Genomic DNA, 24531 nt, shown 5'->3' on the forward strand with positions numbered 1-24531 from the left:
TAAAAAAATTTTAAAAAATCAGTCTCATTACTTTATTTACAAACCTCGTAAATGTTGACATTCATTCAGATAAAAATGGTAGAAAATAGTAATACAATGGTTAATATAATTCATCAACTCGAACAAGACATTTCAATTAATACTACTGATCCCAAGGCAAACGCAGCTACTCTTACAGTCAAACTTAGACTTTAGTAATTGAGACTCTGGTCATGTACTTCATATATTAAAGGTAAAGTTATATTTTATATGTATAATATTTTTAAATCACAGATATATAGGACACTGTAAATGCATTTGCTTTTATAAGCTTTTTCTAAATACCTATACTTTATAAAGCTAAATTTTAAATCGGGTACTAATGGACTAAACTACCTACCTATCTATCAATAACTATTATTTTAATTAAATTATTTACCTAATTGTATATTTGCTTTATATTAAATATATATTATCTCTATTTTACATTTCTCCATAGGATTATCCAAAAACAACTTTAGGTACTCGAAAAAGATCTTTTAATGATTTTGAATGGTTAGAGAGGTATAGCATAGAGTAAGATGCAATTTTTTTTGCTTTGCTTGTCGCATGTTTAGTGCTTCTGGTCATTCTAAAGACACTTTTATCACCAACAGCTTTAAAAATTGGAAAAAAACAAGTTATTTTTTGACATTTCATTTAACAATTTTAATTTATATACATTAATTATGCTGTTCAGTGGATCTAAAGATAATAAAAGTAAAAAGACAAAACTACAATTTCATACTTGTTCAAATCATATTAATTCCATGTCAAGATGGTCATCTAGAAAATAATCTGAAATAAATGATACAAAATACACACAAATACAGTCTAGACAAAAGCTATAATGAATGCCAATAAATATTATACAAAAAATCTTATTGAAGTGACTCTTTACTTGGGACTTCAAGGCATTTCCTTTTTTGTGGTCATAAAGAAGATATTAAAGTATATCAATTAAAATTCAAATAGGTACATTGATTATTATGATCAATAATCATAATTTATTATGATAAATAAAAAATTGTTTAATCTTATTATTAATAAGTTATTAATATGTTATAATTTTTAAAGGTAACTTTAAACAAATGTGTAATTTTGCATCAAAAATGAATAAAATATTTGGTGTCGTGTTCCAAAATAAAACAGTTACACTATTTGATCTATCCAAAATCAACTAATCAAGTTATATGCAAAAAAAATACAAAATATAATATTTAATGAAATCAAAGAATGTGTGGTAAGGCTAGGTAAATATTTTTGTGAGGTATCTTTTTATTATTTGGATGTCAGTTATCACTAAAAATGTTGTATTTAGACGTTTGATCACTGTGTGTACGATATGCTATTGGTTTAAATGTGGTTGAATGGTTTTTAGGACTTTAGATGTATCAGAAAAACAAGATGCAAATGCACTTTCTACATTCATAACAATCATAACTAATTTTCTCAAAGAAAATAATATTACTGAACCCATAGTAGCACAGTCTTATGGTGGTGCTTTCGTAACGTCAGGTTGCTTTTAATAATGTTAAACAAAAAATTAAAAATAAATATTCTGTTGCGTTTTCACTTCCAGCAATCAAGTTTTAGGTGTTTTAAATGAATAATTATAAAAATTTAAACTAATAACATTATGTACATATTTAATATAACTAAAGTACATATAGAATTTTGTTGAATAATGTCCTCTAACTTTTTTCAATAACTGTTTATCGGGTATAATATTGCATCCCCGTAATCGATTTTGTTGGATAGTGCCTAAACTTAAAATTCCAAATTTTTTACGCAAATAACTAACTAGCTCTAATGACGTAAACCAATTATCAAAGTATAAAACAGATAGAGATTTATCTGGAATACTTTTACTAAGTTCGATAACTACTTTTTGACCAAGCCCGAAAAATTTATTTTCATAGTTTGTAAATGTCGTACGATGAAATGTATTCTCCCCACCATATGGAAATAAATCATATACGAAACCATCTACACCAGCACGAACGAACATTTTAAATCCCCATTTTTTGGGCTTATTTCTAATATATTGCCTTCTTGTTCCAGCCTTTGTTCCCTTATACGGAATCATCATTTCATCAATGAAGAACTTCTTACCTTGTTCAACTGATAAAAAATTTTGCTTTACATGCTCTAAAATAGGTCTTATTTTAGCATAACGGTCAGATTGATCAATCGTTAAATTATCGACGAAATTCAGTTGTCTTCGTAATAGTTAGTATCTTTTTAATGGCATTATACTGGCTATTGGTTCGTATCTTAAATTTGTAGACCAAAAGTCAGTGTAAGCGGGCATGGATACAATACTCATAAGTAGCTCTATTCCAATATAGTTTCTTATTTCATCAACATTTGTTGTGATTGGATTTTCAAAGTTTTGAGAACTTTACAAATTTGTATTTGTGACAATCAATTCAAAAATTTCATCTTTAAAAAACATTTTAAAATATTCGTAAGGTGTAAGTATTTCTTTCGCGATTTCTTTAAAATTATAGTGTGGAATATCTACGGGAAAATTAAAATTGTTTGACCATTTAAATGACATTTTTTCACGTGCAAATTTTTGTTGTTTTTTATGACAAGTTGGTAATTGTTCAATTGGTTGAATATTGGTTTATTGGTGACATTTGGTGACCTAAAAATGAATCGTGTAGTGCTAATTGTTCTAATCTCATTGATTTTCTTTGTTCAACGGGTGTCGAAATACGACGTTTCTCTGATCCAGATATTGATATTGAATTATTATGCAAACTTTCCGAACGATTATTATCTATACTCAAATTTTCAGGTGTAGGAAAAATAGTTAAATCTAGTGGTGGTTCAATTATATTATTATTTCAAATACAATCAACATCAAAAGGATTTCCGATTTCATCAAAAACAGGCATATTTACAATATCTAATAGTTCTTCTAAATTTGAAAAAGAGGAAGGGTCTGAAGTATCCGAATCGAATTCATTAATCTCTGAAGAGTTATCACTGTCTAATTGATTTTTAGAAATAGTATTGATTGGATCAGAATCATTTTCACTATCGGAACTTTCTGAATCAATGGGTGGTAAAGCAGCTTTAACAAGTCGTCTAGACCTAGACGATACTGCCTGATTTCGAATCATTATTATAATGCCTAGATAAAAAAAAGGTATACTTAAATTTTTTAATATTGAAACATTGCAAAATTACCATAACACATGATATATCTTTTTAGATACAATAAATATTTTCAATACATCTAGCAGTGTATCCAATAAGATACACGATAAAATTATAGTAAATTAAGCAGTGTGTCCTATAAGATACACAATCAAATCACAGTAAATTAAGCACTGTATCTTTTTGGATACAACAGTTATCTAACAACAATATTTATAAAATAACAGATAAAAACTTGAGTTTGACTACATACAAATGAAATATACTTATTAAAATAACTACTTATAGTATTATTTAATCACTTACTATGGTATTATCTTGAAAATATCGATCTAAATATATGCCTATCACAGCCGAAGCTCATGAACAAAAATTGGCTGTGGAAATGATTTATTAACGTTGATGATTCTTATCAACACATGTTCAGATTAACATTTATATACTCTTTGGAATGCCTCTATCGAACATATGAAATAATATGATGTTTATATCAAAGACACTCTGTATATTTATTAAATATAAACCATGTATCTAAAAAGATACAATATCAAGTTAAGGGTTTTAACCCTTAAACTTTTTTATGTTTATTATTAAATATTATTATTCTCAATTTACATACTTATATACAATATAAAAAAATATTATGTTATTATAATTAGTAAAACATAGTTGAAACAACAAGTTTTTAATTTAACATTATTGTATGTATTATACAAAAATATAAGTTATTCTTTATGTAACCATTTAATGTTTTATAGTATTTAACACATTAAAACTATTATATATTATAATAAATGTATAAATCAATATAATGCAATTAGTTTTAAAGTATTAAAACAATATTCTAGTACTTATCAATTCTTAAAATCTTAGTATTTAACTATTTACCTGTTTTGCATCTATCCAATAAATTATGTATTTGTTCAAGGTACCTTTCCATTGATAACAATGCCTAAGAAGAATAAGAAGAATCATTTACTTGTATCCATGAGACCTCAACGAAACACAGTTAGTATTAATTTTTTAAATTACTTGATTTAATTATATTACTTTAAATTGTTTTTTTTATTATTATTATAATTTTTTTTTTAATACAGAAGGCCAAAGTAGTATTCGATCCATCGGATACACATATACCAAAGAACTCAAAGAAGAAAAATAAAACTAATCTTATAAATCGAAAATCCATAGTAGCTACTACTGTAAAAAAAAATAAAAATGATAGAAAAATACAAGATACTTCTAAGTTAAATATGCAAACAATGACTGAGGTAATTGATTTAGTTGACGATTCGTCAAATGAATCTTCAATGCATTCACCAACACAGTCTGCAGTAAAAAATGCTGCTCCTGAAGTATCAAAAAAATGTTATATTTGCAAAATAATACTAGATAAAAAGGAATTAGTCGATTGTCCAATTTGTTTTATCAAAGGTTGAAAATAATTGTGGTATAAAATAATAACTTTTTTTTTATTAAAAAATGTTTATATTTTTTTTATAGTTCACAAAGAATGTTTAATAGTGAATGAGCCTTTGTGGAAGTTCAAGTTGGATTTATGTTATTGGTTTTGTGACAAATGCAGGAAGACAACCTGTAGTAAATGTCTCAAAGATTGCCCAACAGTAAGTTCAGTAAAATTAATTTTTATTAGCAACTAAATATTTTATTTTTCAATTTTATTTAAAGAATATGTATAGTTGCATTGCTTGTAATGTTGGTTTACATAAAGCTTGCTATGATTCATATGATATTAAACCTCTACAAAAAATAGAAAATGAAAAAGATATATTTGTGTGTATTGCTTGCATAACTATGGCTACACAAATAAATGTAGAAGAAGAAGAAGTACTTAGAGGTAAGTCTAGACAATTTAAATACATTGTAATCATAAATTATAAATTAATTTAATTAAATTTGTGTTAAGAAAAAGCTATGGCATGCATCACCAAATATGCAACTGGAGAAGATAACGGATCTAAGTCTCATAGTGATAGTGATGAATCTGATAATTCATCAAGCAGTGAAGAAGAACTTGAAGAACTTAGTGATGACACTGATGATGACGTTTATAATGAAACTGATGCAAATACCATCCCAAATATATTATACTGGACTAGTGAACAAGTGATTGAATATTTAGGAAAACATTTACCACAAGAAATTATTGATCAAATATCTAAATATGTAAGACATTATTAATTAAATAATAAAAAAATCTAGACAAATGGATACTGCTTTGCTGTACATTAGATGACGAATGGGTTACTATTATGCAAATATTAAATCTGACTTTAATGATATATCATTGTATTCAAAAAATTATTCTGAGCAAAGACTGTTAGCATTTATCACTTAGTATAGTTTATGATATAATTATTAAATTTATTTATATTTATTACTTTAAGTGTTATGGTAGGTTAATATAATTTTTCTGAAAATATTGTAGTTATTACTGGCATTCTGTTATCCATACACAATACATTCACCTTAAATTTGATTGTCTAATGCAACATTTAGCACTACACGTATGCATAAATAAAATTTTTGGTTTTCTGATTTGGTGGACAGATAATGTTTCCAACATATCAACTTTAAATTGCTGTCTTGTCCTTTTTTTTTTTACCATTTAATGGCAGTATTTTTTTTTTTTTTTTAATATTTTTATTTTGTTGAATGATTCAAATTTAATTTTCTTTTTATTCCAGACCAAATCCAACGCATCATAAAGTTTCAATAATATGAACCATAACCAATGAAATATTTTTTACTGTTATACTATATTAACTAATAACTAATAATCAGTAACATAGATTAAAAAAAAAAAAATGATCTCTATGTGTACATTTGCTGATTATTTAAATAATTAATAACTCTATTTTTCATCAATTCATAGAATCAGTACTCATTTTTATTACTTGCTATACAAGGTACTCTTTCATTTTAATAGAAATTCAAGATAATCAGATGAATAGTTTCAAAGGACATGTGTGACAGAGATTTCTATTTTAATATTTATATAATATTATATATATATGCATAGATAAATTATACCATTATATATCAATTTGTATAATTCAAAATTTAATGTTATTTGTTTGTAAATAAAAGCACTTTTACTACCCCAAAAGATGATGATGATAAACAGAAAAAAAAAATAAACTCATTATAAAATCAATACATTCATTGCTCTGCTCAGAATCTAAAATAATAGCTATGTTGATATCTTTAATCTATAATGATAGATTGGTAAACATTTTCTAATAAGTATTTTATAATTTTAGAATCTTAATGGTCGTTCTGTACAGTCACTTGGACGGTCTGATATTACATCAAACATGGGTTTGAAACTTGGACATGCATTGAAATTGTATAAGGAAGTGAGAATTTTACAAACGCAAAGTAATTACAATAGTTTATGTTGGGAATAATTATTATTACACCTAATATCTATTTATCATTAAGTGATAAAACTTTATTCATGATTTTTTTTTTTTTTTGTATTCACATAAAATATAATTATAGTAAGTTTGAAATTTGTCCTTTTGACAATTTTTAAACTGATGTATTTAATCAAACTTGTTTGTTACAAAAAAATTTTTCTTGTCACTAATAGTGAAATAATTTCTGATAAAAATACATAATTGTTAATAGTGGCATTTTTGGGGGGGATCTTAGGATACTATCTTTCCCTATCCCCCTCAGAAGAAAAAAAAGGTTTAAAAGTAATAATAAAATAGTTAAATCATAACTTGTGTGTTGTATTTTTTATGATATTATAAACTTATTTTTTAAACAACAAAAAATTGTTTTTTAGAAAAAACAAAAAAATAAAATTTTAAATGTGCCACTGATAGTTATTTTGTAATAGTTTTAATAATAAGTTACTTAATTATATTATTTAAGAACATTATTCATATTTTTTAATAAGATATAAGTTATTGTGTTTATACATACACTTGCTAAACTATACGTATTTATATTATATTATACTCTACATGTATTTAAATATTTAAATAAAATTGTATTCATGCAACATTGGTATTAATTTTTAGAAACATGCTAAATTGTATATTAGTTACTATTTAAAATTAATTTTTTAGCATATAAGTTTATAGTTTATACAATAATTCAGTTTTGTCATTATAATTTATATGATTACATTTTATATTACAAATTATTTGTTTTATTTTTCGTGTAATAATTGATATTGTTTTTCACTAACTAATTTTTCTATCTTTGGTTGTATCTAAGACTCTGCAATCCTCAAAGAGTTTTCTAAGTGAATGTCAGTTAACCGAACTCTAGTTTCAATTTGAAAATATATATTTATAAGACATGTAAGTTCAGTAGAACCTCGATTATCCGTGTTTGCGATTAACCGTGCCCACTCCTCCAAAAATTATTAAACATAATAATTGATATCGACAATCGTAATTATGACATTTTTGACGATAATAATATGAAGATAAGCAATATTGTACATTGATTATTATATTTATTATATTTCTAATTATAATTGAATCAAAATTTTTAAAATTTCATTATTATAAAAAGTCGTCCCGATTAACCGTGATTTTAATTTATTCGTGTGTCCCTCTCCTCATCATTACCTTGGATAATCGAGGTTCTACTGTATTACCAAATAAAAGACATAATTTTTAATGCATTATTTTGACGATTAGGATATGTCTCCATGACTCCATGTGAATATAATTTGAATGAAAAATTGAAAGTTAAACGTTATTTTACTTTTCTTTTAATATTGTATCATTATAAGTTATAACGAACTAAAAGGTAACAGCCAACATTTGTACAGTTAATCTCTTATCGCATATTCCTAATTTTTTCATAGTGATGTCTTAAAGCTTAAATGAAGGCTTATAGCCGTTCTAATTTTATCAAATCTGTTCACGGGCCACAAATAATGACAAGGTGGGCCATGGGTTGGAGACCCTTAGTTTAATACATCCAACTAGAACCAAATTAATTTAAATATATTTATATTATTTAATTAGTATTGTATTGTAGACGTTTTATTGTTGTTTAATTTATATTAAAAGCATACAATCGATACATACAACTATTAATTTTGTTATTTTTACTAATGGCAAATGATCATGATTTATTTTTATTTTATCCCCATAAATATAATTGTGAAAATTTGGAAGTGCTTATGTTATAATAATAATCCTTTCTCTATTTGAACATAATTTACCTTTGTAGATTAAGTCCTAGACGTGAATGCTACTGGTTTGTTAACTTGTAACAAGCAGCGTTCCAACACTATTTAGAAGCTTTAACACTATTCTATAATTTGTTTACTTTTAACAAAATTTTTTGTTAACTGATGCCTCTACTATTTAAATATTAATTTTTGTTAATAACTCAGAATGTTTATTTACCCACTGCCAAATAACCTTATTTTTTAATAGTTACCTAAATGGCGAGCTTAATTCTATTGTCAAATTTAATATGAATTGTTTTTAATAATCTATAATTCCAAGTATTTTTTGTCGTCCTTTTTTATTATTAGGTACAATAAGAAGTTCCTTATTTGTAATAATATTATTATCATCTGTAGGTTTCACATTATATTTAGTTAATAATAATCATAAAGACTTAACTTCACTCTGGTAATATTTTAATCTATTTACATTAAACTTAATACTTTATTTTTTTTACCCAAACATTAACTTTAATTTCTGTCTTTAATAACTTTCTTCCTTGTAGGTATAAATTGCTCAAAGCATATCATCAAGATGAACCATTACATTTTCTGGATCACCAAAAAAAAATTAAACAGTTAACTTTTGAAAAATCCCTGAAATCCATAATAAATCAAATGGTATTTTCATAAGCTTATAAAATCCTAAAGGACTGTTGAAAGAGCAATAATTACTATATTATCTTGGCAACCTAACTTGTTGAAAACTGGTTTTTTAAATCAAACACAAAAATTCAGAAAGAATTTGAAGTTTTTAAGACAACAACAAAACAATAGGTACTATACTACTGTGTTTATTGACAGTGTCAGGTATGATGCATGTCATAAATAAAACGACTTGTGATCCACCTATCAATAATATAAAGGTAATTCTTAATTTTTAGTTTGTACCTTTTATAGATATGTCTGCAACCTGCATTCACACTAATATGCAACGACAATTTCTTTTGCAAGATCGTTGAGCAGCTGCTGCCACTTTTAATCGATAAACGTGTAAACACATATAGGTCAACTGTCTATATAATAAAAACAATAGGTATGACGGAGCAAAATATGTTATAATAATATAATATTAATATTTATTATTTTTGATGGAATAGTTTATGGTAAATCGTTATCAAATATTTTATCCATTAAAGTAAAATTTATGAAAAATGTACGTAAAAATTGTTGTTTCATTTGTAAATATTTTTAACATATGAAATTAGTTTTGTGCTTGGTAAAAAATGTTTTTGGTCATTACAGAAAAAACGACATTAGCATATTTTAAGTAGGTAATAATTATTGTGTGGATTTATATCACAGAATAAATTAATTTTTATTCGCCAAACGTACATTATCTGATAGTACACACGTAGTATATCTTTTGATATTTTACTTTAATCACTTGGCCACATTTATTATTGATAAGCTGTTATCTTTGAATTTGACATCGAAATGTTTATTAAATTTTAGTGTTTATGATCATGGACATTCTAATGTTTTAATCCACCTGTTTGCAGCAAATAATCAATCATTTGTTACTTAATACTAGTATTCTTTTGAATAATTTTGAATTGTGAATAATTTTTTAAATAGATAATTGAATAGAAATCATTGTAACACCATTACCTAAAGTTTGTCATGAATACTTAAACTTAAACTCGTGAAATTTAATTTATATTTTAAATTGTATTAGTCCGCACAGCTTAGTGTAAACAGTGTATAATGGTCAATTATTAAGTTTAGACATTTATTGATCGGTAAGTTTTTACGTTTATTCCACTGACAATAATTACTATTTGGTCTAAGTTGGCTAATAATCTGTGAGTAAAATACTAATCATCTACATTGACACTTATATAATCTAATACTTAATAGTTTCTTTCATGTGAATTGGCATTAGTTAAATGCTTAATAGTTTAAATACATTATCAATACAAATTCAGAAATATCATAGTTAACAGCCAAAAGTAATAGTATGTACATTTTACATGGGTATTAATTATTTAATTATTTCAACATATTTTCAGATCAATGTTTTATTAAAATACTGAATACAAGAATAAAATACTATTTTGGTCAATGTAAATCAAATTTATTATCGTGTCTATTCGATATATATATATATATATTTATTATTTTTCCACTATACTTATTATGTTTGTATTTACTGTAAAAATTAAACCCAAATGTTACATACTCAGCCATGAATTGGCTTTAATCCAACATTCCTGACACACTCATACCATATTTTATTTTGTCATTACTGTAGCTTTGCCAAAATATATAATCCTAGGTATGCTTATTTATAACAAGCACTATGAAGTTCACAATAATTTTTATCAATAATAATTTTTTTTTCTTTCCGAGTAATTTGAGGCATTACTAATTTTACTGCCCATTTTAAACAAATAAAGTTGATATTTGAATAAGTTATTTTATTTTGTTACAGTTCATGTAGTTTTTATAGTTAATTCAAAATGACTTCTAATGAGCCACTACTTGTTCAAGCTGTTTATTCATTTAAAGGAAAAAATAATGACGAGGTAAATTAAATTATTGATATCATTAAGTTTGCGCTTATATTCAATGTCATTTTGATATTTTTACTACCGCTTATTTAATCTTAGTTTATATTTTTATGAATTGCTAATAATATTTGTTTGCTTAAATATTTATTGAATTGTAATATTATATTTTCATGTCTTTAATCATTTTATATCCCTTAGAGGAGACCTTGAACCAACGTTATGGTATGATTTTATTATTTTTATATAGTTTATACTCATTAAGTGTTATTTATTAATTGTGTGCTGAGCTTAAAGGCGTGGAATAAATGCACGGAAGTCCATTTATATGAACATATTTATATTTTGTTTAAATTATTGTAATACCTTGCTTTTAGCTGTGTTTGAAAAAAGGTGATATTGTGATTGTCACCCAAAAGGAAGATGGAGGTTGGTGGGAAGGAACCCTTAAAGAAAAAACTGGTTGGTTTCCATCAAATTATGTCAGAGAATATAAACCACAAGGTAAAACATTAATTTAATTTAATTTATAACTATGACATTGGAAGTTTTATTTCAGCAGAAAATATTACAAACAATAAAGTGCCAAACATACTGGTAGATTTAACTGAACAGTTAAGAGCTAATCGAGCTGTAGTTGTTATGGATATCGTGGAATCAGAAAGAGCACATGTCACTGAATTGAAGACACTTATCCAAAGTTTTTTGATTCCTTTGAAAAACTCAAATATGTACAGTATTTTTATCATATTGAAATTTAAACATAAATTATGATAATAATTTGATTATAGAATGACTATCGAAGAGTATAATCAATTAGTAAATAATATTGAAGAAGTTTCTAAAACCCATGAAGAGCTTCTGGAATCATTAGAACAAGCCTCTCGATTACCGCAGTCTGATCAAAGAATTGGCAAACTGTTCCTAAACAAGGCATCTTTTATTCGAACTGTGCATTTACAATATTGCGCTTCTCATCCTAGAGCAGTTAATATCATTGATAAATATAAGTATGGACTAAAATTATTTTGCTTTTGCTTAAATGATCAATTAATTTACTTTACACTTTTCATGGTAAAATGTTAGAGATGAATTAAATCAAATAATGGAAACACAAGGTGCAGTTAGTCCTGGAATTTTAGTGTTAACTGTGTCATTAAGTAAACCATTTCGAAGATTAGACAAGTATAGTGGGATGCTCCAAGAACTAGAGAGACACCTTGAAGAAAGTCATATTGATAGAGGAGATACTCAACGATCCATCAGCATTTATAAAGAAATTGCGGTTTGTAGATTTTTGTATCACCAAAAATAAAGTACCACTACAATAACATTTTAACTTCAATTTTTTCAATTTCTTTTTTTTTTTTTTTGTGTTAGAATAATTTTAAAACGTGAACACACTTTACGTATTTTATTTTCTTAAAATCGGGTGATTTACATTCCTATATCACTAAGCCTTAATATTATTTAGCAGTTTTGGCTGAATATATGTTAACGCATAACAAATATTTCTTTCAATTATAATTCAACATCGTTAATAATTTATTTATTTTTTAATTCAGCATGTAAACGTTTTTATGGTTTTGGCAAAATATCGTGAGTTAATTTTCTTTTAAGAACATTGCTAATTTGTTTTTGATTTAATAGTTTATCATCTGGTTTTAAATGATTATGGTCTTTAGATTGATATATTCGTATTAAAATTATTTTTATATTTATAATAAAATTTACATGATTTCAAATAAATCTCTAACATACATTATCTTTTTAAAGTTTATAAAATCAAAATTTAATACCATCAATTAAAATTATTTTTCTCACTTAATAATTCATTTTTGAATATAAAAAAGCAATTTTTTTTTCATAAAATATCTGTGTATATGTTACCGGCAATGTGTTGAATCCGATATTATATAGAAATCCTAGGTGCTCTATAGAATACCAAAAATAAGCAGGAAAAGTATAGAATGTAATGCAATGACTAGGTATTCTATAAATCATCTAACCTCAAGCAGGAAAAGTATATATAATTAATATAAAACTTAGATTTGTACCTAGTGTACCTTTGTAATCAACGATTAATGTATTTATGTATGATAAAGATAAACTTTATCTTGACGATTATGCTATTGCATACAACGTGTGCAATGTATTATCGTTATTATTAGCTAATCATATTATCATGTTATTCGTGTATACAGGAAAATTCAATATATGTCTAAAAATGTTATTTCTTTTCACTTTTGTAAAAGTGTTTGTCGTATTAAGATACATTAAAATTTCTGAACGTTTTTATGTTGAACTAAAGAAAAGTTGAAAAAAGTTGAAAAATACTGTTAATTTATTGAATGATAAATCTAAAATATTAATCTAAAAAATGCTTATGTTTAAAAAATAATATTTTATGCAATTATAAATGTCATGCATCAATTATATGCTACAATAAATAAATAAAAATAAATAATAACAAACATATTTTGATTTAACACAATATCTAACATAGTGTAGATGTTTTATAGAAATCCTAGAAATTGTATTGAATATCTAGGCATAATATAAATTACCATTCAAATTTAATACATTGCCAAATAGTTCAAGGAATTCTATAGAACTCCTAAGGAATTTTTAGAGTGCCTATATTCACTACTTTGCCGGTAACATACATACATTTTATATTAGTTGAAAAACTCAATCGTACAAACGATTATAAAATTGTATAATATGTATATTACCGTCTAATCCATAAAGGTATTAATCAAACAATAGGAATATCATGAAATCAATTTTTTTCTTACCCCCTAAAGTTTTATTTTTTTTTTTTTTAGATTTTTTAAAATAAATCATGTTATGTGCTAAAATTTGTTGATTTATTATAAATAATGTTAAACAAATTAAATTTTTTTTTTAATTTTCCAGAGTGTATGCTTATCAACAAGGAAGCAAAAAGAACTGGAATTATCAATATTAAGTGGAGTTGTACAAGGATGGGAAGGCACTGATGCATTGAGTTTAGGCGATGCAATTAAAATTGGTTCTGTTGCATTTGGTTCAGAGCATAAAGATAGATATCTAATGTTATTTTCTACTCATCTAGTTATTTTATCAGTATCCCAAAGACTAAGTTCATTTATATATGAAGTAAGCCGATGATACAATCCTTATTATTATTTTAGTATCATAACACTATTATAATATTTACTCCCTCTATCTATTGATTATGTGTTACAATAAATTTTCCTGTTCAATTTATTATTTTTTGATACTAATGATTATAATCTTTAAACTTTCGGTTCTTGTCCCTTATTAACAGCTACTATTTGTTGACATTTGATAATTATGTAAACTTGACCTAGCTTTATTAGTGAATATGTACAACAGAGATTACCAATATTAAAATTTTAAAACTCAGTTTTTATGGAAATATAGATTATGGTTTTCTTGTTTTGCTCGTTGGATAGGCAAAGACAGTAAATATTGATATAAAAATAATAATATTGATTTTTTTATTATTCAAATCACCAATATTCATTAATATTTGTTAAATAAAATTAAAACAGACATAGTTACAGTTATAATTATATGTGTATTTTTTTAGGGTAAGCTACCATTAAGTGGAATTTGTGTCAAGAAATTAGACAATAATGGTGCCATTAAAAATGCTTTTGAAATATCTGGTAAGAAATCTATCTAGTTACAATGATCATTGTTAATTAATAATATTATCTATTTTTTTTTTTCAATTAATTGAATATAAATGATTTATATTGTTTATATTTTTAGGTCCTTTAATTGATAATATTGTCGCCGTTTGTCAGTCAAAAGAAGAGCAAATTGATTGGATTCAAAAAATTAACAAGCAATTAGGAAATAAGTGTATCACTAATACTACACCCAGTAAATCAGTAAGTCTAAGCCTTGGCCGCCTTAGTGATTATTTCGCACATTTAGTATGCAAAGGTGTTATAACTAGATCACTTTTGAAATTAATTCTTTATACACAATACATAAATAATGTTGATACATCAAAAGTTGTTAGGCGTTATGCTATTGAACATAGTGAATTTAATTCTCCTCATAAAACTAAACAACAATGTCTAGAAGAAACAAAATGCAATAACAAATCTAATGAATCAAATAGTTATGATATTTCATCACCAAGACATTGCTCGTCAATGGTTCTTAAAGAAGATGGAAAAATTATTTATGGGAAAAAACTTTTGTTCACTCCAATTCAAACCAAAGCCTGTCAAGATTTAACTATGTCGACATTGTACAAGGAAGACATGAATGATAATTTTAATCAACATATTTTAAATTACGAATCTAATACTGAAAATTTAAAACCAAAACATTTAACGATTCCATTGCTAAACACAGATAATAAAGATGACATTTACTTATCAGATAACCAGGATAGTACATTTTCCTTGTGTGATTTAAAAACATCTTACTGTTATGATAACAATGGTGAAGATGGAAAAGATACAGAAATAAGTCAAGATTTTCTATATTTTAATTTCAAAGATCATAACAGTTTAAGGTCGTCTGATTCTGGGTTGGCAGATATCACAATTCCTATTGCACAGCAATCACCATTACCACCTACTGAAACATCTAGTAGCAATTCTGATCATTTGTGTAAATCTTCTTCATCGTTACACATCAACTCGTGTATATTTGAAGGCATAGATTCGTCATCATTAAATAATAAAGCATCTATGCCGCTAGAAAAAAGCGTTACATTTCGTTCTGAACTTTATGCACATTGGTGGCTCAAAAAAAAGCTACAGGAACCTCTTGGCAGTTGTGATTCAGGCAAGATATTAATTTATATTTGACTGTGATTGTGTTGCTAGTTGTGTCACACAAATTATACAGTTTGAAACTAACATATGACATTTGCCGAGTTGATTTTTTTTTTTTTACAAAATATATCCTTTTATGATATACTGATGCTCAATAAGATAATCGATTGTATGCAGTGGCGGTTTGAGTTATTTTAACTTGGTAATGCAAACGAAATAAGAGTATGTACACCTCACTCCAGTGTCGCAACAAAAATTTATCTATTATACAAAGAAAAATTTTCAGATACTCTGGCTAATTTTTTCTTGTAACCATCACTCCAGAAAAATTGTATATACACCATAAGTGCTTGATCATTATTTAAAATTAAATTATTATATAATATAATACACTATAATATTATACATTAATTCTATAAATATAACATAATGGTTCTCCTTTTTATGTTTTTTAATTTACGAAAGGAGTGCAACTACTGTTAAACAAGAACCCAAGTCGCTACTGATTGTTGTTTATGTAAAAATTAAATTATTCTCTTTTTTTTTTTTTTTTTGTCATTACTATAGTGTTTAATAATTTAGTTTTTAAAATCTATAAATGTTATAAATGCCTGGAATCACATAGCCGATTATCTAAGACTTAATTATTCCACCAATGTGTAATAAATTATTTAGATAGTGATTTTAATGCTATTTGCATACACTTAACATGGCATAATTATCTATGCTTATACAACCCTACTGTTAATAATAAACTAACAAGAATAATTCAATATTTTATATTAAACGAATAATATATATTTACAGTTTAAATTGTTCATACTAATTGCCGTGGTTAACATTTTTTTTAACTGTAAAATAAATATATTTTAAATTATTATTTGTATTACTGTATTACTTATACTTTATTTTATGTTACATTATTAGTTCTGTATGTAGATCTTCAAGATTTTTTGTTTTAAGAATTGTATATTTTCTTTCTTTTTTTAGATGGAAAAAGGTAATAGATTAGCTTGGGATGTGACAAGACTTAGACCCATTCCACCACTTCAATTTTATCACAACATTAATGAAAAAAATATATGTGTAACTAAAAGATGTAAGTAATTCTATGAATTTTAAGAATGAATCATATTTTCTATCTAATATTATAAAAAATTTACTTGTCCTTCTACGTGTATCCTGTAATATCCATATATATACATGTGGCAGATTATATTACTAAATTTCTCTTAGCAGAAATAAAATTATTCATTTTGCTGATTACCTTTATGAAACTCCATTATAGGTTTAATTGTATTCTATCCCTGTCCTTAGATTTTTATGTAAGTTATCTCTCTTTACCGCAGTTTATTTCTTTATAGCTCCATGTAATTATCTTCTTAAATTAAATTTTAAACTTATGTTTTTTTTTCAAAACATAAATTTGAACTTAGAATGATTTCATTTTAACATAAGTCTTCATTAAAAATATCAATTATAAATAAAATAAAAACATTTTTTGTTTTTAATTTAGCTGAAAGAACATTTGAAGATGATGGGAAAGTCTTGAGAGTATTTGAAGCATTTTGTTCAAATACAAAATCACGACACGCCAGTTCAGGTGATCATTCATTGTTATTGTAGTAAATTATGATTGAAACAGCATTAGTAATTAAATATACTTAAATACAAATATATTTTAATTTCTGTACCATTAATAATTCTGTAAGGCTGTGAATAATTTTGTATGCATTAAATAGTATTATGTTGAATTATTATAACTGACATGTTAACATACATACTAAAAATCTTTTTCTTGTTAAATAAAATTTAAAAAATTTAAAAATTATTGCTTAGTACTAATATTAATGTATTTTTATGTATGCATCAATTTGTTTTTATTTATTATTATTATTATCCTCTACAAAATAATAATCAAAATATCTATGTTTAATGTGGATAAGTATTATATTCAGAAGTAGTTAGTCAAAAATGTATTATTGTATGTGTTTTGTTCAAACTATTGATTAGAAAATATAAATTTATAACAGGAATTTAAATTAATTACAGTATTGTATTGTTAAAATTTAAATTGAAAATTTGTCTTTGGATATTATTTGTCAGACGTTAAGTAAATTCATAAGGACTTGAATACAATTAGTTAATGAATATGTTAATTATAATTTTATACTATATTACTATATTGTACATTTTTATAAATTGTTTAAATAATTAAATATATATCTGTATTACAATAAATTAATTTGTAAAATAATTATATGTTATATTTTAAAGAAATTTATAAAAATAATATTTTGGTATTGTTTAATATTTTGCCATATAATTCAATATCACTTGGTGGTTGATAACAATATATCTATGAAATTTTATGTTTATGGCATAACACAACAATTTAGATTTCTCATTTAAAAATTAAAAATTGGCCACTAAAATTTTGATTAATTAATACTTATACTGTGTGTTATAAACTCAATTTATTTCATTAGATTCAAAACACTTAACTGATGCAAAAATTGTTTTAAATTTAAATTATATTATGTTTGATAAAAAAAAAAAATGTATTTATCATTACAATTTAATAAATTCTTTACTATACCTATATAAATATAATACCATTATAATAAATTGTTTTAGAGATAGATGAAAACACAAATGTAATTTAAGAAAAGTTGACTCTTTAATAATTATTATTTTTGTTCAATCTATTTTAGAATTATTATTATAGCTATGTTCAAGTATAAAAAAGGCCAATATTTGTTGTAGTAACAAATAGTTTTAGTTCATTATTTTAAATATTAAGGTTTCTCATATTATTTATTTCATCGTGAGTATTGTTAAGATATCAAATACCTAGTCAAAATATATTATAAATCTTTTTTAGTAGTAAAACAGAAACTGAATAATAAGTAAAAACTGTTGTGAAAATTGTTATCAATTTATCATGCTTAAGAAAAAAATAATCTCTATTAAGTAGGTAACACACTGTTCTAGTATATTAATAATAATAATTTATTTATTTTGGATTCAGGGCTGATAATTAAATTAATTTAAAGAAATTATGAAAATATAGTAATGCATTTTTTAAATTTTTAAATATTAAATAATTTAATTAATATTATAATTACAGTCTAATTTCTATCTATTATTATGCCTAGTATCTACAAATTTATTATCTACTGGGCGAGCCATTTAATGTCATACACTAATGTTTCCATAATTTTATAGAATTAACCGAAGGCTGAATACACCTTTGAACAACAACTTAAACAGCTTGACAATATAATTTTAGATCAAAATAGGTTTGTGATTCTTTGCATCAGTTTTATCATCAGACTTATATATAGAAATAACGGAACTTATCTTAAATATAAATGTGAAAATTCCCATGTCAAGGGAGTAACGGAATATCAACTATAAAGGATATTAGAGGGCTGCTCTTATGTTATATAGAAATGTTCCTGACTAGCAGATTTTATAGTTCTTAACGCAGATAAACCAAGTTTGACATCATCAACGGTAAAGAAACAATAACTTGAGAAATTAAAGTGCGAAAAAGAAATATCAGGAATATTGTTATGAGAGGAATAATTGTATAAAGCATATACAATGCTAAAATAGGAAGAGAAGAAGCTAGTTATTTTATTGATTTAGAGCTGGATATTCTGGTACCTGAGATGACAACATGTCAATTACCCCAAACCATACTGATGTTAGATTCATTCCTTAGGTCTAATATACTCCTCTATTGCTAGGATTTTATCAGCCATTGACCCCCCAGTCTCAATACCACATTTTGATTATTTCCGGTTAATATCGACAATATTTAACTCACTAATGTATTTTCTAACCATTCTAGTGATTAAATCCAATTGCTATTATTTACCTAATTTAAATTACATAAGATACAAAATTAACGTGAGTCAAAATATCGCTGGTAGAGATGTACTTTTCAACTTGTTAATAGCCTAAATTATATTTAACACTATAGGAATCACACTAAATTTCGCAAATTCTGCCAAAATTTACCAACTTTAAGTTAAATAAGTACTAAATATTCAATCAAAAAAATTAATTTGAATATCTATTATAGGAACTGATATAACGGTTCTTTTAATTCTATATGTAGGTACTAATTTATTTTAATTCACGTAAAATTAATTTCATTAAAATTAGCACTTACTTAACTCCTTTGCCGATTGCACCAAATGTAGGTGTAGGGAATTTGAAATAAAACTTAGGTCGCCTTATGACTGGAGAATTTATCATATTACAAATAATACTAATATATAGTATATATAGTACGCAGACATTATATTTTTGGAACCAGTCCAATTGAAAAAAGAGGTGGTGATAGAAAATCTAATCAGTTTATGGATAGAAAAAATGAAGTAATCGCTTTTATTAAAAAAATTAATGTTATTGAAAGTCATTATTGTAGAAGTAAATCATTTAGTCGTGTTTATATTAGTAGTGAGTTAAATATTAAAAAATTGTGGCAAATTTATAATCTTGAAGCATTAACTGATTCATTAACAGTGAAAGAAAGTTACTTTCGCCATATTTTCTGTACAGAATTTAACATAGGATTTGGAACACCAAGTACAGATGCATGTTCTACATGCACAAGTTTAGCAAAAAAAATTAAACATTCAAATTGTATTACTAAAAAAAATTAATTAAAAACAGAACTGAAATTACACAAATTAAAAGCCAATACATTTTATTCCAAATTAAAAGAAGATAAAAATGACTTACTTATTGTTTCATTTGATTGTCAAAAAAATCAACCATTGCCTCGTGTTCCTGATCAAGCTGCATACTATTAACGCCAGTTATACAAATATAATCTGACCATTATAATAGGTCATTCAAAATGTAAGTATACTAAAGATAATGTTTTCACTTATCACTGGGATGAAACAGAACATGCCAAAGGGTCTAACGAAATTGCATCTGCTGTTTATCATTGCCTATTAAATTTAGTTATTCCCAGTGGCGGCGCGTTAGGGTAGACTGACATAGTCTACCCAAAAATCCCAAAAATATAAAACAATTTAATTAAAAAAATTAGTTATTTATTATATGATACTATACCTACTATATAAGTATTTTATTTGTTCATAATTTTATAAATAAAATGTTATTTACACTGATTCGTCTCTACAATGTCTGTGTGAGTAACGACTAACGAGTATGACTAAATATATATAGTATAATTTTATTTATATCTTATCAATAATTATGTAATCGCTCCGTTGTCGCCGTCAAATCGGTCGAGACATATTGAATTGTGTCTCACTATTGATGACGAGGGCTTATGACATGGTAAACGGGGACGTAGTGGGGTATTACCAAAATTATATGCATGGACGAGACATGTCTCAACGTAATATTTTAGTAATTTAATTGCACATTTGCATTCCGATTGTGGTTAATGGCACACGTTTAATGTTTATCATTTTTTCTTAATGAAGTGATATACATTTAAAACTTAATATGTCAGATATTATTGATATTATTTTAAATAAAGGTCTTGATTCTTTTTCGCAACAAAACAAAATCGGCGAATTGATTTAAATTATATTCAAATATAGTTATTTTATGTAATTTACTTTTTTTTTATGATGATCTAATTTTTAAATAAATTTTATATAACACCATATTATCTTTGGTTGTCTTGTTGTCTACCCTACGAAATTGTTCACGCGCCGCCACTGGTTATTCCTACATCAATTAAAACAATACGATTAGTTGCTGATGTTTGTGGAGGTCAAAACAAAAACTCAACAATGTTGGGGATGATATCGACTTGGTTTTTGCATTTGGTCCCTGTTCATATTGAAGCTTTAGAAATGATTTTCCCAATTGTAGGCCATTCATTTCTACCAATAGATAGGGTATTTGCTAATATTTAAAAAAAAATTAAAAAGAAAGATGTTATTACTAGTCCAGATGATTATACAAATTTATTTTCAGATTTTGGTACTACAGTACCTTTAGCTGGAATAGTGTATGATTGGAAGACATCTGTACAGTCAGTTTTTAAACTTCCTGGCAATTGGCATTTTAGTTTTAATCCAACAAAAAGATTTTTATTTTAAAAAAATGTACAAAAAACTAATGTTTTGATAAAAGGAGAAGTAAGCTATAAAATAGAAACTGGTGCATATAAAAATGTATGTAAGAAAGGAAAAACTATTCAAAACATTGATTTACCTTTGAGTGAAATATCAACTGGAAGTATGAATATAAATCCATTAAAATTGAGAGATGTGGATAATTTACTAAAAAAACATTATGGTGACAAATGGCAAGCATTAGATTTTCTTAGATTTTACAAAGATAATATCTTCAAACAACTTCAAGAACCAATATTAGCTGATGAAGAATATTATAATACTATGTGCCATGATGAAAACATGTGTGAAACTGATTAAAACCTGATAATTTAAAAATGTATACCTGATAATTAAATAAGACCTGCTAAATTAAGACTGGGAAAAATGAATAATGTGATATTATGATATACAGTAGACGCCGCTTATATAAGACTCACGGATATAAGGTTCAGTCGCTTATTAGACTCAAAATCGTCTGGAACGGTCCGGACGTATCCAAATACATAAAAAAAAAAATCGGTTTTAAGACTCAACACTTCGATTATAAGACTCAAATTTCGTAAAATAAATAGTAGAAAATAAACTTTTTTGGTTATATAATTTAGAAATAAATTGGTTTTAAAAAATGAAATAATATTCGTGTTGATTATTTCTATTTTCTGTTGGTACCTTATAATTATAACGTATAATAATTTTTATCGCAGATAAAAGTTCACATTTATCGCAACGATAATTATAACGATTATAATTTTAGTTTTTTTTATCGGGATTATTAAATTTATTCAATAATAAAGTATGTAATATGTAGTAATATGTGTTAATGTATTAAAATCAAAGCAAAACATGTAGTAAAATAAAATTTATAAATACGTAATTAATTTTTTTTTTTACTTCGCCTATAAGATTCATTCGGTTATAAGACTCACTTTGTGCTGATCCCAAAGTGAGTCTTATAAGCGGCCTCTACTGTAATATTAAACTAAAAAACTGTTTTTATGTTTTACACAAATAATTTTTAATATTGTATAAGGTACAAAAAAAATATTTATTAGTTTTATTAGTTGTTGTTAATAAATTATACTAAAATATTATTTTTTTTTTTTAATATTGTCTAAGGTAAGACAGAATATTAAATACTTTTATTACTTGTTGTTAATCAATTATAATTAAATATATTTTTTTAATATTGTCTAAGGTATGACTAAATATTATAAAGTACTTTTATTAGTTGTTGTTAAAAATTTTAAATAAAATAAAGTTTGTCTAAAGTAAGACATAAATAATTTATTGATATTTTGATTTTACAAAAGTTTTCAATGTTAGTTTCAAAACCACCTATATCGCAAAGTGAATTTCAAAACCAGCCATGTATACAAAAATCGAAAAAATTTTGGCTTCAAAACCAGCCATATGATGAAGTTTGCATCAAAACCAGCTATATCGATACTATAAATGTACATAACTCTTGTAATAATATTTTTATAAAACACATATTTATACACAATATTGTATACATTCAAACATATAATTTAATATTTATTACAAAATCATAGAGTCAAATTTGAATGTCTTCTACGTTTTTTGTTGTTCTTGAAAAATTTAAAAAAATTGTTTTGGTTGGTTTTGAAACTACTTGCCTCATATATATATCAATGTGCCGTCGGCAACCGTGTCTAAAAGCTGACAAATCGCCACGGTCGCCGGTCGGAACGGGTCCGGTTGTCGTGCTCTCGTGGATGACAATAAAACAGCCCTGACACATTCATTTATCATAATATTAATAATATTATATTGGATTTAGTACAAAAAAATCTGTTATTTAACATAAGTAATATCATGGAATTAAGTTTAAAATCTAACAACCTCCAAACTCTCAATCATATTGACTTATAGAAAAATTCTCAACAAACTATACGCAAATCCAAATTGAAATTAAAATTCAATTGTTAATTTAAGTTTTAATAGACAATATTTTAATATCTCCAATTGAATATCATATTATCATAGAATATCTTTGTATAGTAGAAATAATAATAGTTATTATATTTATAACTGTGAGTCATTTTACATTTATATTGTCTATATTAATATTTCGAAAAGATTTAATTACCTTGTCCACACGTATTACACATTGTTTATTAATTGGTAGCCATCACTTTAATTTTTTAATTTTTTTTTTAGTAATTGCTTATCTTTGTCACCTTGATTTGAAATACTTCAGTTTGTGTGTTTGAAGATTAAATCTCAATTTCTTTCCAATTCACTATATATCAGGTAAAATAATGAAATTATAACTTATAGTTCTTCTTCTATCTTTTATTGGACCATTTAGCATTCCAGTTAAAAATGTTTTTTTTAAAACACTGATTAATTCTTTACCAAATTTATCTTGAGTAGCTACATTTTTGAACGAGTATACCATTCATTAATTAACTCACTAATATCGTTATGTAAATTATAGAATTCTTCCTGTTACCTGAATACTGATACCGTGAAAATAAAATATTGGACTAATATATTGCATAAATATTCGTAAGATTATTTAAGTGGAAGATGTGGATCCCACAAATCTCTTAACATTTTATAAGTTGTCTCACCCAAACACATGATTAATAATAGAACTTTTCAGTCTTCGGGAACCACACTGATTAAAAAATACTGCTTCATATGTTTAC

General features: G+C 25.3%; 2 protein-coding genes and 1 pseudogene across 4 annotated transcripts; 2 read left to right on the forward strand and 1 right to left on the reverse strand.

The window, feature by feature from the left end:
- Positions 1-6627, forward strand: LOC112595157. The gene is made up of 7 exons (XM_025340258.1): positions 1-232; positions 4118-4197; positions 4287-4623; positions 4693-4814; positions 4879-5047; positions 5117-5376; positions 6474-6627. Exons 2-7 carry the CDS (start codon positions 4138-4140, stop codon positions 6618-6620), a joined length of 1095 nt encoding a protein of 364 aa, XP_025196043.1. The 5' UTR covers positions 1-232; positions 4118-4137; the 3' UTR covers positions 6621-6627.
- On the reverse strand, positions 1511-2584 carry LOC112595145 (annotated as a pseudogene).
- A 3292-nt stretch (positions 6628-9919) lies between the features above and the next one.
- On the forward strand, positions 9920-17587 carry LOC112595180 (rho guanine nucleotide exchange factor 7). 3 transcript variants are annotated; one of them, XM_025340297.1, is made up of 11 exons: positions 9920-10158; positions 10851-10944; positions 11304-11430; positions 11486-11657; positions 11718-11936; positions 12013-12211; positions 13846-14067; positions 14525-14603; positions 14710-14831; positions 16725-16833; positions 17251-17587. In XM_025340297.1, the coding sequence occupies exons 2-11, from the start codon at positions 10879-10881 to the stop codon at positions 17358-17360; spliced, it is 1425 nt and encodes a 474-aa protein (XP_025196082.1). In that variant the 5' UTR covers positions 9920-10158; positions 10851-10878; the 3' UTR covers positions 17361-17587. The 3 variants fall into 3 exon arrangements, with proteins under 3 accessions (XP_025196082.1, XP_025196083.1, XP_025196084.1); XM_025340298.1 differs by having other exon boundaries at positions 9921-10158; positions 11489-11657; positions 17251-17586; XM_025340299.1 differs by lacking the exon at positions 9920-10158 and adding an exon at positions 11128-11151 and having other exon boundaries at positions 10864-10944.
- Positions 17588-24531: the final 6944 nt, after the last annotated feature.

The sequence above is a fragment of the Melanaphis sacchari genome, unplaced genomic scaffold (genome assembly GCF_002803265.2).
Source record: "Melanaphis sacchari strain LSU unplaced genomic scaffold, SCAv2.0 Contig25_pilon_pilon, whole genome shotgun sequence".
In the NCBI taxonomy this organism is placed as follows: Eukaryota; Metazoa; Arthropoda; class Insecta; order Hemiptera; family Aphididae; genus Melanaphis; species Melanaphis sacchari.

What these genes read in the sequence shown, in the direction of transcription:
- LOC112595157 (XM_025340258.1), top strand. Translation starts at nt 4,138, where the DNA reads ATGCCTAAGAAGAATAAGAAGAATCATTTACTTGTATCCATGAGACCT. An exon ending in TGAGACCTCAACGAAACACA is followed by an intron (nt 4,198 to 4,286) that starts GTTAGTATTAAT and finishes TTTTTAATACAG; the next exon opens with AAGGCCAAAGTAGTATTCGA. An exon ending in TCCAATTTGTTTTATCAAAG is followed by an intron (nt 4,624 to 4,692) that starts GTTGAAAATAAT and finishes TTTTTTTTATAG; the next exon opens with TTCACAAAGAATGTTTAATA.
- LOC112595180 (XM_025340297.1), top strand. Translation starts at nt 10,879, where the DNA reads ATGACTTCTAATGAGCCACTACTTGTTCAAGCTGTTTATTCATTTAAA. An exon ending in CAGAGAATATAAACCACAAG is followed by an intron (nt 11,431 to 11,485) that starts GTAAAACATTAA and finishes GTTTTATTTCAG; the next exon opens with CAGAAAATATTACAAACAAT. An exon ending in CCTTTGAAAAACTCAAATAT is followed by an intron (nt 11,658 to 11,717) that starts GTACAGTATTTT and finishes ATTTGATTATAG; the next exon opens with AATGACTATCGAAGAGTATA.